Below are 16,405 nucleotides of genomic sequence, written 5' to 3'. Positions count from 1 at the left end.
GAAAAGCAACTTTCAGCATTCTTAATCACTTATCATAATTATTAAAGCCTCTTAATAATTATTAGGGTCAATTATGGAATTATTTTCTATTTTCACATAATTAATTAGTTAATTGCCTTAATTAACGGTGCAGGTTCTTACAGGTGACCTTTCAAGTGTATAGGATCACTCCCCTAACTATTCAAGAAATCAAATGGAGGTGTTTAAGCAATAGCTAAGTACTCCCAAAGTACAAATAATACAAGTTGAAGAACTATGGGTGTTGACACTCTCACAAGAATAAAGCTCAAGAATGATTTATGATCAAAATGATAGAAAGTAAGTAAATGATGTGAAATAAAGCAAGAACTATGATCAAGAAGTGTGTCCCATCAAGGGGAATAATGGTCACTATTTATAGAGGGCCCCTATGACCCTTTGCACACTCATTTTCACAAAACTAGCCATTTATAGCCGTTATTTTCGTCCTCTGGTGCAGTAGGAATCGATTCCCAATGAGTGGGAATCGATTCCCAACCTTTCAGATGAGTGGGAATCGATTCCTTATAACAGGGAATCGATTCCCAACCTTTTAGAAGGGTTGGAAATGTGTTTAAAAATATTCCAAAATGTTTTCAAATATGTTTATATGAAAGCGTAATATTATAAATCTTCTGTGTAAGCAAATGATAATTTAATGCATGTATTTTAACAAAAATTCGTTTGAGCTTATTCATGCATGAAGTTAGTTACCCTCACAATTAATTCTAAGTTCTAAAGTATATTACTTGATAATTCTTGGACTTAGATTCTTCTCTTGAAGCTTGAATCTTGAAGGAATTCATGATCGTTGAATGTTTGTTTCTTTTTTATTGTTACAACTTGAAGCCTTCCTTTCATGCTTGTTTGTCATCATCAAAATCATTGAACCTTTATATTCTTTACGTAGAGTGCATTGGTTCCACAATCTCCCTTTTTGATGATGACAAACTCAAATTGAGAAAATGATTAGTATAACATGTATTTCGACAAATATAGTATTGAAACTCCCCCTTAATATATGATTGATAAAGAAAGTGGAAATCTAGGTTTCATGTAATCTCCCTTTTATGTTGGAATTTCATTCTCCCCCTTTTTGCTTTAATATATGCCTATGGTTTTCTCAATTTACGTATATTTCTCCCCCTTTGGCAACATCAAAAAGCATGAAAGTATATGTAAAAACCTTAAAATAAGCCATGCAAGAAACTAAAGGGAAAGTATAATAATCCATAAAAAGTCATAATAGTCCATAATCTAATCAACCATAGTCCATAAAGGTAGAGTCCTAGAGATGCAAAATATCCAAAGTAGCATAGCAAAATATAAGCATAATGTAAGTCCAAAAGCATAACAAATAAAATTAGGGACTAGTCATCAGAGCCAGGTGGAGGTAGAGACGAAAGAGGAGGAATGTCAAGGTGGTCCTTAATGCGCTTGAGGCGGTACTCCATGTTAGTCTGACGAGCCTGAAGAGTGGAGATGCCAGCCCCTAAAGAATCAAAGCCAGACTGTATGGTGGTCTTCAATGATGTAAGGTAAGTCAAGAGAGAAGCCATGGAATGGTCCGCAGAAGAAGAAGCATCAGCTGGGGCAGTATCCTGTGAAGGATCGTCTGCAGGAGTGTCCTGATGAGGTGCAGCTGCTGTAGGAGGATCTGTTTGACGACCCCAGACACCACCAACTTTCTTTATCTGCATTTGAGCAAGCTGGTGTTCTCCAAAGGAGTGCAAGTTTTCTTTCATGATCTCACCCTCGTCGTGAATCTGCTGAAATCACAAAATGCGATAAATAAGAGTGGCATACGGAAGAGGACCGGAAGATTGGGCTTTCATCATCATGGAGCAGAAGTAAAGTGGCCAGTTGAAGTCTATGCCAGATCGAATGACCCTTGGATACAGAATGTGAGTGACAACATAGTGAAGAATCCGGCTGTCCATAGTGATATTAACACTGAATTTGAATTTCGTGATATGGACACCAGGTTCCACAATTGGTTAAATAAAGGCAGATCTATCAAACTCAGGGTACACGTCAGGGTCTGTACGGCCGACATAGGGACAACCAATCAGATTAGGCCACTCAGTGGGCAGGACAATGATGGATTTCCCTTTAATCTCATCTTTTGGAGTGTTGTTCTCAAAGGACATAGTACAATAGAATGCTCTAATCAGATTCTCCACATACTTCTCTTTTAAAATGGACATTTGGAGCAGATGGTTACTGCTCAATAGATCACAGATTTCAAAACCTTCAGCGTCCCAAAACTTGATATCTAGATACTTTGGCTCGATGATCTTTTCTGTTGCATACTTCTTCTTGAAAGTGGAGTATTGTTTTGCAGTTGTAAAAATATCTTCCATGAAGAGCAGTTCTTTTGCGTTTTGGGTTGGAAGATTCAGCCATTGGAACAACCTGTGAAACAAGGATAAAGTCAGACGTCGATGATCAAAAGATTAATAAGGCATGGATTTAGGCATGTTAGGCAGCAATCATGATTGACAATGCAGCATATGAGTTTAGGCAGCATATGAGATGAGGTAGCAATCATTAAAATGTATGACTAGCATAAACAGGATTTAGGCAAAATAGGATTCAGCCAAAATAGACAGTTGGGCAGCAATAGGTATTATACATATCATACAGGACATCATAATTCATGGCATGAATTTAGGGAGCATATGAAGTGAGGCAAGGCAGCAGCCAGTAAAAGGCATGTATTCGTAACAAGGCTGATGCATTAATATGGCACAATCAAGTTAGATGCATCATGCATATTCCATCTACACTCACGAATGTGGAAATGGGAAATTGATAATGGAATGGGGACATCAGAGATGGGCAGCATATCAGCTAATAATCATGCATGGATGATGGTTCAAAGCAACATAATTAGCTAATAATTATACTAAAAAATATTTACAGAGAGGGCAAACAGAAAAAAAAATTCGGTCCACAGAAGAATATTTACAGATGGTATGAACAGATGAGTACCTAAATGAAAACAGATATGAAAACAATAAATAATGCAGGCATGGGCAGATCAGAAAGTGCATCAAAAGGAACAAAATGCAAGTCAGAATGTGCACATGAAAAGGAATAATAGTATGACAACAGTTAAGAGATGCAAGATGAATAATATTTTCCACTCTTAAGGAACCTCTACTTAGTGGCGCATAATCAATCAACTGAGGTTTGGGGTACAATCAAAGTTAAAATTAACACCTGGATAAATTGACAGAGAGCTAAAATGACGGTCAGAAAATATGAAAGCAGTAAGAAAGCCCTTAACATGCAATGTAATCGGATGGGGAGTATTTGAATGCAAACAGAAATGAATGGGGACTGTGCATTATATGAGACCCTAAAAATGCAGAGAAGAATGGAAGATAGGGCACCATGGGAAAGCGAAAAACCGATCATGAATGCAATGCAAAATGCGAACTGAGATTAAAGGGCAAAGTCAAGGGATGAGCCAAAAAGGAAATCTAAGTTGCAATGCAAACCAATAAACTAAAATATAGAACCGAAACTGATCCTAGGAGTAGATATGAAGGGATAGCACAAATTTGAGAGAAGGAATCAAAAGTTAGGAGACTTACAACACCGGAAGACGATTGTTCGAGGGGATTGTTCGAGGAAGGTGCTAGAGATAGAAAAAAATGAAAGACCTTACCACACCAGTGAACTGAAGAACAGTGGTGGTGAGCCCTAATCACACGGTTTCGAGCACGGGTGGTAACGTTGGAGTTGGGACTCTTCTGATTTGAACGCTTGAGTTGGTGTTTTAAAGTATGACAAATCATTGGGAATTGATTCCCATGAGATAAGGAATCGATTCCTTATTTGAGAAATCCATTTCCATGAGGCAGAAGAAGAGCAGGAATCGATTCCTTGATAACTGGGAATCGATTTCCAAGGGGGAGGAATCGATTCCTTCCTCATTCAGTGAGCGAAAAATACATGGAATGTGTATCTAGTAATTAAATACAGACTATTCTTGAACCATTTTAAGGCATATGAGATGTTTAGATAAGCATGAATGATTCTTAACAAGATGAATATTGATTTTAAGCAAGTTGATGAGGACATAGGAGGTGGCATGACCAAGACAATAAACTTGGAGGACATACAAGGTCTTGGAGGCCCAATGACAAGAGCAAAAGCTAAAAAGGCTAAAGAGGCTCTAAATCTCTTGGTGACCACTTTACTTGAGACAAGCCCAAGTCTAAAGGAAGAAGAGCCCAAAATGATACACTTAATTAAAATTGAAGACCTTGAAGAATAAGCCTCAATGGATATGCATGAAGGCTTTATTTTACTTGGCCCAAATTCTGCACTTAATTTTTTATTTTCTTATATTTAGTTAAACTTTTTGTAATAAGGCTTATTGGGCTGGATTATTGGGTTGTCTATCTTCTTTTATGTGTAAGTACTTTTAGGTTAAACTCAATATGGTTGTTGCCCACTATATAAGGGAACACCATGGCTTTTGAAGACAGATTTGGAATATCAAGTTAACCTATTTTGGTGAGACTAGTTCTCTTGGGTTCTTTTGAGAATCTCTGAACTTATCAAGGGCATCAATCCTTGTGGCGTTCTTGGGCTTATCAATTCTTTCGAATTGTGGCGCCTACCTATAATCCTTAAACTCCAATTTCGTTCTATATTATCTTGGATTCATATCTCTCGAATTCCTTATCCTTTTCCGGTGATTCTTGTGCCAAAATCGTGATTCAGGAAGCCATCTTTCACCTCGTTTTGGAATCACCCAAATCCGAGGTCTGTAGCGTGAGATACGCTCTGTTCTTAACAGGTCGTGTTGGTGGATGAATTTGGGGTTAGAATTCCATCCCTAGTAGATCCATTCCTCCATTCCTATTGGGGATCATATCATGTGGTATCAGAGCTCAGTTCTAGGATTGGAATTGGGTTTGATTTTTCTCCATTGTTTCCATCAATTCTGATCACACATTTGGTAACCCTAATCCCTAGTATTTGTGTTTTTAATTTTGAATTGTGCAATTCTGTTTTAGCCTTTGTTGTTGGTTCCTAATTTGTTCCTTTGATATTCTGTTTGTTTCAATTTCTTGTTGTGTTCATAATTTCTGCACTTGTGTTCTTAAGGTTCGTCCTATGTTCATCATTGTTCTTGATTTTTAATCCTTTCAATCCTTGTTCCTTGAGTAGTATGCTGTTAGTGTGTTAAATAATAGCTTGTTTTGTAGAGAATTCAATCAAATTCAGTTTAGCATTACTGCAATCTGAATTTTTCATTCCAAAATTAAAAATTCCATTTTATTGAAGCATCAGGTTTTATAAAAAAAAAAAAGAGTTGAAAAAATATATATATATGCTATACAGCTACTTGTTACACACTACTACTCTCAAATCAGGTCCAAAGTGTCTTCCTTGAATAATTCCTTCAATTTGTTTTGGTTTTCTTTGATGCATCCTTAGGGTACCATAATCCCCTTTGTGAAGTGCCTACAAGATATCTCCTAATTCTTTTTACGGCACTTAAGTGTGATTCTTTAGGATTAGCTTGAGATCTAGCACACATTCACACACTAAACATGATATTGGGCCTACTTACGGTTAAGTAAAGAAGTGAGTCGATCATACCTCGATATTTGGTAATGTCTATGGATTTACCTCATTCAACCTTGTCTAAAGAACAAGATGTACCCATGGGAGTGTCAATGGCCTTGGAGTTATCCATTCCAAATTTTTTGAGTAACTCCTTGCAATATTTAGCTTGATTGATGAATATCCCATCCTTTTGTTGCTTTATTTGGAGACCAAGAAATAAGTTTAGTTATCCCATCATAGACATCTCAAACTCGCTTTGCATAAGATTGGCAAACTCTTCACAAAGGTGAACGTTAGTGGCACCAAAGATGATATCATCAACATAGATTTGTGCAAATAATAGATAATCACTTTTCTTCTTTATAAAAAAAGTTGTGTCCACTTTTCCTCTTGAAAAACCTTTTTCTAAAAGAAATTTGCTTAGTCTTTCATACCAAGCTCTTGGAGCTTGTTTCAAACCATATAAAGCCTTTTTGAGTTTGAAAACATGGTTAGGTAAATCATGATCTTCAAAGCCTGGAGGTTGATCAACATATACTTCTTCTTGAATATATCCATTTAAAAATGAACTTTTAACATCCATTTGAAAAAGTTTAAAATCAATTATACATGCAAAATGCAAGTAATAATCTAATAGCTTCTAATCTAGCAACGGGAGCATAAGTTTCATCATAATCAATACCTTCCTCTTGATTGTATCCTTTAGCAATAAGTCTAGCTTTATTTCTAGTTATTATTCTGTTTTCATCAAGCTTGTTCCTAAAAACCCATTTTGTTCCAATTATTGGATAATCATTTGGTTTTGGTACAAGTTCCCAAACTTGATTTCTTTCAAATTGATTTAGTTCTTCTTGCATTGCCAAGAACCAATGTTCATCAATAATTGCTTCATTTATGGTCTTAGGCTCAATTTGAGAGACAAATGCTAAATGATTACAAATATTTCTAATTGAGTTTCTAGTAGTTACGCCTTTGGGTATATCACCAATTACCACATCAATGGGATGTCCTCTAGCTGCTCTCCAATCTTGTGGTAGATTGTTTCTGTCATTGATTTGTTGACTTGGTGTTTCTTCATTATTTGCTTCCTTTTCTGTTTGCCTTTCATCTTCCTCTTTGCCATCCAAGTTTATGTTTTCCATGCTTTCTATAAGATCATCATCACAAGATTCTTTTCTAGGCAAGGCATTGTTAGTCTCATAAATACAACATGAATAGACTCTTCAATGACCATTGTTCTTTTATTATAGACTCTATAAGCTCTACTTGTGAGTGAATAGCCTAGAAATATACCTTCATCGGCTTTAGAGTCAAATTTGTCAAGGTTTTCTTTTCCATTGTTTAAAACAAAACATTTGCAACCAAAGACATGAAAATATGAAATATTGGGTTTTCTTCCTTTGTAAAGTTCATAAGGATTTTCTTCAAAATAGGTCTAATTAAAGCACGGTTCATAACATAACATGCGGTGCCAACGGCTTCTGCCCAAAAATATTTTGGAAGATCATTTTCATTTAACATGTTTCTAGCAAGTTCTTCCAATACACGATTTTTCATTTCTACAACTCCATTTTGTTGTGGAGTCCTAGGAGCGGAAAAATTATGTTCAATACCATTTTCTTCACAAAAGGTTTCAAAATCTTGATTTTCAAATTCTCCACCATGATCGGTTCTAATTGAAACAATATTTAAAGATTGTTCATTTTGAATAAACTTGGCTAGTCTCTTGAATGATTTAAAAGCATCGCTTTTATATGTAAGAAATAAAGTCCAAGTATAGCGAGAATAATCATCCACAATGACCAAAGCATAGTAATTGCCACCAAAGCTCGTTGTTCTAGTTGGTCCAAAAAGATCCATATGCAAAAGTTGTAAAGATTTTGTGGTAGAAACAATATTTTTTGATTTAAAAGAAGCCTTTACTTGTTTTCCCATTTGACAAGCATCACAAACTTTATCTTTTTCAAATTTGAGCTTTGGTAACTCAATCACTAGGTCTAATGAAATCAATTTGTTTAATTGACTCATGCCTATGTGTGCTATTCTTCTATGCCATAACCAAGACTCATCTTCCTTACTAATCAAACATTTATCGTCATTTTAAAGCATACCATCTAAGTCTATCATATAAATATTATCCACTCTATGACTAAGAAACTTAACTTGCCCATCAATTAGACTTTCGATTTTACAAAAAATAACTATAATTTTTATCACATAATTGACTAATGCTAAGCAAGTTATGTCTAAGGCCTTCAACAAGTTAAACATTTTCTATATAGACATAGGAGGAGTTACGAACTTTTCCAATACCAAGTATATTTCCTTTGTTGTTATCTCCATAGGAAACATGTCCATGCTCTTTCTTTGTGAATGATTGGAATTTAGTTACATCTCCCGTCATGTGACTTGAGCAACCACTATCTAAGTACCACTTGGAGCTTTTAGCCTTTAAACAAACCTACATCACAAAGTCAAGATTTAATCTCTGGTACCCACACTTTGTTGGGTCCTTGTTAGTCTTGGGCTTAGTTCCCTTGGGAACCCACACTTTCTTTTGCCCAATAATACCATTCTTTCTAAGTTTACATGTGGAAGCACTATGACCTTTTCCACCACAATGAAAACATTTAATGAATGGGCTACTTATCATGTAGGATGGAGAAATGAAAAAGTTTTTATATGATTTTTCATGAGTATTAATGTCAAGGCCTAAACCGGATTTGTTGAACATGCATCTTTGTTTACCAAGCAATACATTTAAGTTATCTCTTCCACATGTGAATTTGCTTAGAATTTCATTGTTTAATTCTTTACATGATGTACATGATGATGAAGATGCATGATAATTTGAAGATAGGTATTTGATACAACTAGTGCTAGCATCAAGTAATTTGAGAGTTTCATTTTCATCTTTCAAATCTTTCACTTTCTTTTCTAAAGACTCAATTTGTTTTTCCAAAGAACTAATAGTTTTTCTTGATGCTCTTAGAGTTTTAACATGTTTTAGTGTTTCATAATGCATTTCGTCAAACATGTCAGACTACTCATCATATGAAGGGGAAATAGTAGAGCAAGATGAGTTTACCTCGGTTTCAGATTCATTTTTGTTCTCATTTGCCATTAGACATATATGTTGAGTTCCTTTGCTTGATTTCTCCGGTGGTCTCCCATCTTTCATGAAGCATAGGTTTGCTTCTTCCTTGGAGCCATCATCGGAAGAACTAGATTCGTCATCCCAAGCAAGATAAGCCTTCTTGAAGTTCTTTCTATCCTTGCCTTGCTTCTTTTCATATTTGTCTTTCTTTTGAATATTTGGACAATCCGATTTGTAGTGACCGGTTTTCCACATTCATAGAAAGTGATGGTGAGTTGTGAGGATCCTTCATCTTTTTTTTTTTTGTATATCAAGAGGATCCTTCATCTTTAGATCTTCTTCTAGGAGGAAATGCAGATCTCTTTGAAAAATTCTTTTTAAAAAATTTTCCATACTTCTTCACGAAGAGACTCATCTCATCTTCATCAAGATCATTTTTGGAATCTCCATTTTCTTTTTCCTCATCCTTCTCTTTGCTTGGTGTTGAGGCTTTCAAGGAAATTCCCTTACTTTTCTTGATGGCTTGTTCCTTCAAGGTTATTCTAGTTAGCTCTATTTCATACTCTTGGAGCTTGCCAAACAAGGTTGCAAGACCCATGGTCTTCAAGTCTTTTGATTCCTTAATAGCCGTCAACTTGGGTTGCCATTCCCTATTGTGCACACTTCTCATCACCTTAGCAATTAACTCAAGGTTAGTAAAAGATTCATCTAAAGCATTTAAGTGAGTGACGAGGTGCGTGAATCTCTTTTGTATACTTTGAATGCTTTCATTTTCGTGAATCTCAAACATTTCAAATTCTCTAATGAGTGCATTTAATTTTGTAAATTTAACATCACTAGTTCCTTCATGGGTTATTTGAAGAATATCCCACATTTCCTTAGCATTCTTACAATTTGAAACACGAAAGTATTCATCACGACCTAAGGCATTTGTGATCAAGTTTTGAGCTCTAGCATTCAATTTCCTTTCATAATTTCATCTTCGAAGTAATTATCTATATCTTTAGGAACATCTTCATCTTTCGCATTTTTTATAGTAGGTAGGGTGTACCCTTTTTCAACTACACTCCATACTCTTAAATCATTAGATTGAAGAAATATTTTCATCCGACTCTTCCAATAAGAATAATCGACGCCGTTGAAAAATGGAGGTCTAGTACTAGACGATCCCTCAAGGGGCATATCATGGTTCAAAGAAGTCATCCCTTCTCTTGAAGCGGTTAAGCTCTTTACACAAGAGTTCAAGCTCTGATACCACTTGTTGGACAGGTGGCTTCAATACTCAAGAGGGGGGGGGGGGTGAATTGAGTTTTACAAAATCTTTTCGCAAAGTACCTCATTTTATATTTCAAAGACTATTTCTTCAATAGAGTGATTTAATAAGGAAAAATCTAAGTGTAAGAGCAAGTGTAGTGATCAACAAAGTAAGCAAGCGAATATATAATGAGAAACTAAAATGCAATTTTAATACTTAAATAAAGAGATTAAGGTTAGAGAAATTGCAAACCTAGATGTATCCTGGTTCGGTCACAACCACCGTGACCTACGTCCAGACTGAAGCCGCTCGATCAATTCTTTTCACTAACTATCAAGCTTGAGGGTGCTTGACAAACCACTACATCCTTTCAAGACTTCGAGCTCTTGATGCCTTACACTTTTTCACTCCAAATTTTCTTAGGAATTTGGTGACCTTTCAAGTATATAGGGTTCACTCCCCTAACTATTCAAGAAATCAAATGGAGGTGTTTAAGCAATAGCTAAGTACTCTCAAAATACAAATAATACAAGTTGAAGAACTATGGGTGTTGACACTCTCACAAGAATAAAGCTCAAGAATGATTTATGATCAATATGATAAAAAGTAAGTAAATGATGTGAAATAAAGAAACAACTATGATCAAGAAGTGTGTCCCATCAAGGGAAATAGTGGTCACTATTTATAGAGGGCCCCCATGACCCTTTGCACACTCATTTTCGCAAAACTAGCCGTTTATAGCCGTTATTTTCGTGCTCTGGTGCAGTGGTAATAAATTCCCAACCTTTCAGAAGTGGGAATCGATTACTTATAATAGGGAATCGATTCCCAACCTTTTAGAAGTGTTGGAAATGCGTTTAAAAATATTCCAAAACATTTTCAAATATGTTTATATGAAAGCGTAATGTTATAAATCCTTTGTGTAAGCAAATGATAATTTAATGCATGTATTTTAACAAAAATACGTTTGAGCTTATTCATGCAAGAAGTTAGTTACCCTCACAATTAATTCTAAGTCCTAAAGTATATTACTTGATAATTCTTAGACTTAGATTCTTCTCTTGAAGCTTGAATCTTGAAGGACTTCATGATCGTTGGATGTTTGTTTCTTTTTTATTGTTGCAACTTGAAGCCTTCCATGCTTATTTGTTGTCATCAAAATCGTTGAATCTTTATATTCTTTACGTAGAGTGCATTAGTTCCACATCAACTGTCAGAATTCTCTTAACAGTCACCAGATTCACACACTATCTCACTTAACTCTTTATTTCACATGGTTTGAGAATCAGGGTTGTTAAAATTCCTGCATGTCGTCAAACACTTGTGTTAAACACTTTCAAAAAAATGGAGAAAAATTTCATGTATTTTATGTACCTAGGATAATTGAACAAATGAAATTAGAGTCCAACTGTTTGTGATCTTAAGAAAGAATTATGTTAACACAATTATGTTCGTTAACCCATTTGCCGATAACCCATTCAGTGCCTCCTTTTTTTATGTGTGCTCTCATCCTCCACGGACAATCGTCGTTATGATTTTCACATACCATGATTAATCTTTTGGTATCATTTTTTGACACAACGACTGTATGAGACTCCGCCATACAAAATTGCTTTATTTCCATCTGCACATCATGCTTGTTCTCAAACACTTGGTCCTTTTATAGCTATTGACTCATTTGTTAGTTAGGTACTTGCGCTCCATCTATTGCGAGTAACTCCTGATCTGGGTGTGCTCAATTAATATGTGTATAATGACTTATTCCAGACCAAAATGGAAAACTCTAGTCTCCTACATAAGCACACATACGTAGCAATGAATCACCATGTGTAACAAACACTAAATGCTAAAAATGCCAATATCAAAGATTATAATTAACCGGCCACTGGCGAGTTGTGCATTCCAACAATGCCCGGTGAAGGAATCGGATGACACACCGCAGTAGAAGGACATAAATCAAAATCGCCCTCGACGTCGGTGTCAGATGAGTCACTATCTGGAACTAAACCTTCATCCACCTCCTCTTTGTTGGAGCTATCTGCACAGCACGTCGTGACAAACTCATCTTGGGTAGGAAGCATTTCAAATGACATTGGTGGCAGTGGTGGTGATGGTGGAGTGACATATACATATCTTTAAGATTCACCTATGGCTCTCTGTTAATGTTGGTTGAGTGAATGGAAGGGATAGAATGTTGACTGCTAGACTTTCCACCCGAGTCTACATCCGCATATAGTTCAATAAATGTTGAGTCTCGATCATTTTGAAATGCATCTACTACTAGTGCGACATTTTCATACTCAACAATCTCCATAGCAACCAAACTTTCTTTACCGGAAGCGCATCTCGCAGTCAATCGAGATAGAGATTAGCTTCGTTGTAATCTCAACTTCTTGTATATTATCTTCTTCAAAAATAATTTCGCAGATGGCTAAGTCGCTGAATCACTCAGCGACTATGGCCACATGGAGGACACTTGTCACATACACACCAAAGTCACTTCATGGGATAGCGACTTTGGTCCAGTCAAACCTCCCAGGCTTTTCAAGCCACTGAGAATGTGATACGTGTCCTGTTCATAGTCTCTACATCACTAAGCGACTATGGTGATGTGGCAGATGATGTGGCAGATTAAAAAAATATTTTGGCTTCATGATATTCAAGTATATTTTATGTAACAACATGGCAGTACGACCAATGTGTTAAGGGTGCAGAACCCTTAAGAGAAGAAGGATACAAGAAAACAGAACAATTTCGATATTTTTCAATGAATGACATGTTTGTACATGTGTAGTGTTTATATACAAACACTTACTTCTAACAGAATTTGCCACCTCATCTAACTAACTATCCATCTCATCACTTATTCAACTAACCTCCTATTTTACATGCTATTAACAGTAACCAAGCCCTTAACATTCGATGGTCTGGTTACTTAGTGCTAAAATCCTTAACCCACAAGGGTGCACTCTTCAACCTTCTAGCCCTCTTCGTATCACAATGTTCCTACTAATTATAGCTAGTAGTCATAAGAAAGTGGTTAACCTCAGTACAAGTGAATCACGACTCAGGTATCTTTATTAATTTGTAACGTGATGGGCTTGAATCACACAAACATCTTTTTAGGAAGAGTTTCAAGGAACCACCAGTCTGTCCAAAATTGCATGGGCAATTTCTATTACGAAAAATTATGAGTACACACACACACAAAAAAAAAGCTATATGAAATATTAAATTCATAGTGCAACCAAGTATGATTAAAATAAAATCCATAAATGATATTGAACTATAAAGTTCATTGATAGTCAGTAAAAAATATAAATTAGAGTAAAATAATAATGTTTTTACAAAAATGAAGTTATAAGAGGTTAAACTTATATTAGGACATTTGATTTTGTAGGAAATCTTATATTTATGCGGAAGCGGTTTAGGACCTAGTACATTGGTATGCTTACCGAATCGTCCTTGTTTCACAATTACCTCTCGGTGCGCAGGTCTCGTGTAGAATCTTCCCTTGTAGGATTCCTCTTCACGAACAGCTCACCTCAGCGCCGCAGCACGAACAACCTCCTTGAAGCTGGACTGTGGCAGATCTTCCAAACTATCTCTCGAGGAGGAAGGGGAAGTGTGTGGGCACTCGTTCAGATGATGAATGTCTGCCTCTTTGGTTTGTTTCTGATGATCTGTTCACCTTGGAGGCACAAGAGGAGAAAACTATGAATATATACGCTTAGGTCTTAGACATAACTCAACCCTAAGCCTCATGGGCTCAAGTGTCACTGAAGCCCAATAGGACTTTAGTGATGAAAAGAGCATATATCCAACAATCTCCCACTTGCTCTTTAAGATACAAACTTGAGTTCGTAAACCCAAGGCCATGTAGCCCATAAGCTATCATCATCTGATAATATACCTCATCCCTTGTCTCGAGCTAGCCCGGGGACCTACCATTTGTCATTGATCAAGGCTCCTGATAATCTTTGAAAGATTATCTAATTCGGCGCTACTCCACTAAAATCCCGAACGTGAACTCCAAGATTAATGACCTTTATAACATGAATATGCATCGCCCCTTTGTAGAATGTCTATAATTGATTGACAAGTTTTCTGTAACTCAATCAATTATCTATTCTCTTGACTATGATAGTTTCTCTAATGGATTACATGCACTGGCCAGTGTCTTTAATATCCAAGTACCAAAATATATCAAGGGGACATATCCTACAAATTCCATGTTGTTTATCTCATAAATACCGATAATCAAATAATCTCACTCCCAAAATACCGAGTTATTGGCCGTCAATAGATCGGTTGGTAAATCAAAGAATGAAAACTATTTGATTACCTATTTATAATAAACTCAGGATTAAGAGCAATCACATAACTATAGTTAACTGGAGATTTGATACCTTATGACAGAAAAACAACCTTAATCAAATCTCTCCTTGATCCTTTCAATGTGAATGTTAATTCACACCAATATTTTACAATGATTCGAACAAAATCATTTCATAAAATATTGCAGTCTGAATAATGTGCCCAACTTTATTTAACGGCTGTGACTCCATTCATCAACTGTGAGAACCTATGATCATGTCCTCCATGAACGTATCCATATGATCATATACTCCACAATTTGATCCGGACCTTTATGTTTGTAAATAGTGCACAAAATAAATAAATAAAACCTTATTTATGAAATTCAGAAAATTATTTTATTGTTTCATCGTCTTACTCTAAGAGTACAATGAAACCAATAACTCTCACTTGCTTAATGCAAGTTTGGGATCCTCCTAAGACCCAAAGAAGTAACATGTTTCTCGAACACAAGTTCAGGCAAACTCTTAGTAACTGGGTCTGCAAGATCCACCTCTAATGCTATCTGAGCTTAGTGAAAAACTCATAGCTCGAGGTTGATTTTCTTGAGTCAATATCCACTTGAAATAACTGAATTTTTTAAAACTCAGCTTTTCAAGAATCCTACTAGAATATACCAGCATATAATCTCTCGTTCTCCAAAGATACTTGAGTACATGCTTAACAATAATCTAGTATTCCTCTAGGTTCAAAATGGTACTATCTCACTTCTCCCACTGCATGACAGATGCCTGGTTTAACGCCCAACATGATATGCGTGAGTCTACCTTTGCCAAAGCATAAGATATCTTGCTCATGCATTCTTCCTTCTTAGAAGTCTTTTTTTTTTTTTTGTAAATCCTTCTTAGAAGTCTTTGGTCACTCCTTAGGACGATGAATTCCACATCTGAGAATTATAATTCTTCTCTTCGAATTCTCATGTTGAATTTCGGGTTTTGTCAATGTAAGTAGCCTGTGATGCCAACAACTTATTCTTCCAGCCTCATAAGAGTTTTATACCAAGAATATAATTGGCTTCCCCAATACTTCCATACCAAAACACTAACTTAGCCAACTCTTTATGCTTGATATTACCTCCACATTGTTTCTAATAAGGAGCATATCATCTACATAAAGTACCCAGAAAAGCTACTGTCTTCCGTTGTATCCTTTACATACAAATACACATCATTCATCAAGGTTCTCTCAAAATCAAAATTTTGATAACCTGATCAAAACTGATGTTTCAAGACCTGGATGCTTGCTTACTATGAAATAGACTTTCACAACTTGCATACCGTGTGTTCCTACTCATTTGCTATAAACCCTTTTGGTTGTTGTATGTAGATATCCTGACATCCAACTCCCAAAATGAAATCTCATAATTGAGACTTATAGCAACTAAGAGAATCTGGATAGACTCAAGCATGGCGTCTGGCAAAAAATGGCTCCAAGCTAGCTTTGAAGGTTTTCACCTTTCTGTCCATCCTCTCTTTGCCTTTTATGTCCACATGCACCTTGTGGATTTTACCCCTCTTGATGTTTTTACTAGGACCGAACGGAGTTGAAATACAAGTATTTCATCTCATTGTTCATAGCCTGAGCAACACTTGATCAACAACATCTTCTAGTGCATTATCGTAACTAGTAGGATCAATATCACTCAACAAGAGACAACTTGAGAGTTAACAAGGTTTTCTCCCACTACGAATGTACTGCACTAGACATTGTGTATTTATAAGTAAAACAAAGAGTGGGTCAAATGATGGATCTTCAATTTCTTGAGGATCCGCTTATCCATGATATTGTTCCTTTACATGTGATACTAATATTTCTACTAGTTTCACTTATATATTATCATGTTGAATTTTCAATCATGGTTCTCTTGTTTGTTCACTTAGAGATATATCTATCCCCTCTTGAACAATCAAGGGAATAGTGGATGAAGCTTCTAGAGATTCTGGAAATTCTTGAGCTGAGATAAATCTCATCAAGAATAACCTAACTTAAGACCTTATAATTTCTCATCTAGTCCTCCTTTAAGAAAATCATGTGAGTGCTCACTTAGATTATCTTGTCCTTAAGAC

The 16,405-nt window shown here is 36.0% G+C and overlaps 1 protein-coding gene across 2 annotated transcripts; it reads right to left on the bottom strand.

Moving 5' to 3' along the window:
- Positions 1–1,309: 1,309 nt before the first annotated feature.
- Positions 1,310–3,762, bottom strand: LOC133298330 (uncharacterized). Of its 2 annotated transcripts, none has more exons than XR_009749784.1 (2): positions 3,621–3,762; positions 1,310–2,433 (listed from the first exon to the last, which is right to left on the bottom strand). XR_009749784.1 is itself a non-coding variant. In XM_061497597.1 (2 exons), exons 1-2 carry the CDS (start codon positions 2,677–2,679, stop codon positions 2,016–2,018), a joined length of 435 nt encoding a protein of 144 aa, XP_061353581.1. In that variant the 5' UTR covers positions 2,680–2,753; the 3' UTR covers positions 1,310–2,015. The 2 variants fall into 2 exon arrangements, 1 of the variants encoding a protein (XP_061353581.1); XM_061497597.1 differs by lacking the exon at positions 3,621–3,762 and adding an exon at positions 2,663–2,753.
- Between the last annotated feature and the right edge of the window lie 12,643 nt (positions 3,763–16,405).

Source organism: Gastrolobium bilobum, unplaced genomic scaffold, assembly GCF_033153095.1.
Source record: "Gastrolobium bilobum isolate Gb01-03AN ecotype WA unplaced genomic scaffold, APGP_CSIRO_Gbil_v1 utg24412, whole genome shotgun sequence".
Classification (NCBI taxonomy): Eukaryota; Viridiplantae; Streptophyta; class Magnoliopsida; order Fabales; family Fabaceae; genus Gastrolobium; species Gastrolobium bilobum.
This window is presented reverse-complemented; position numbering and strand designations above follow the sequence as displayed.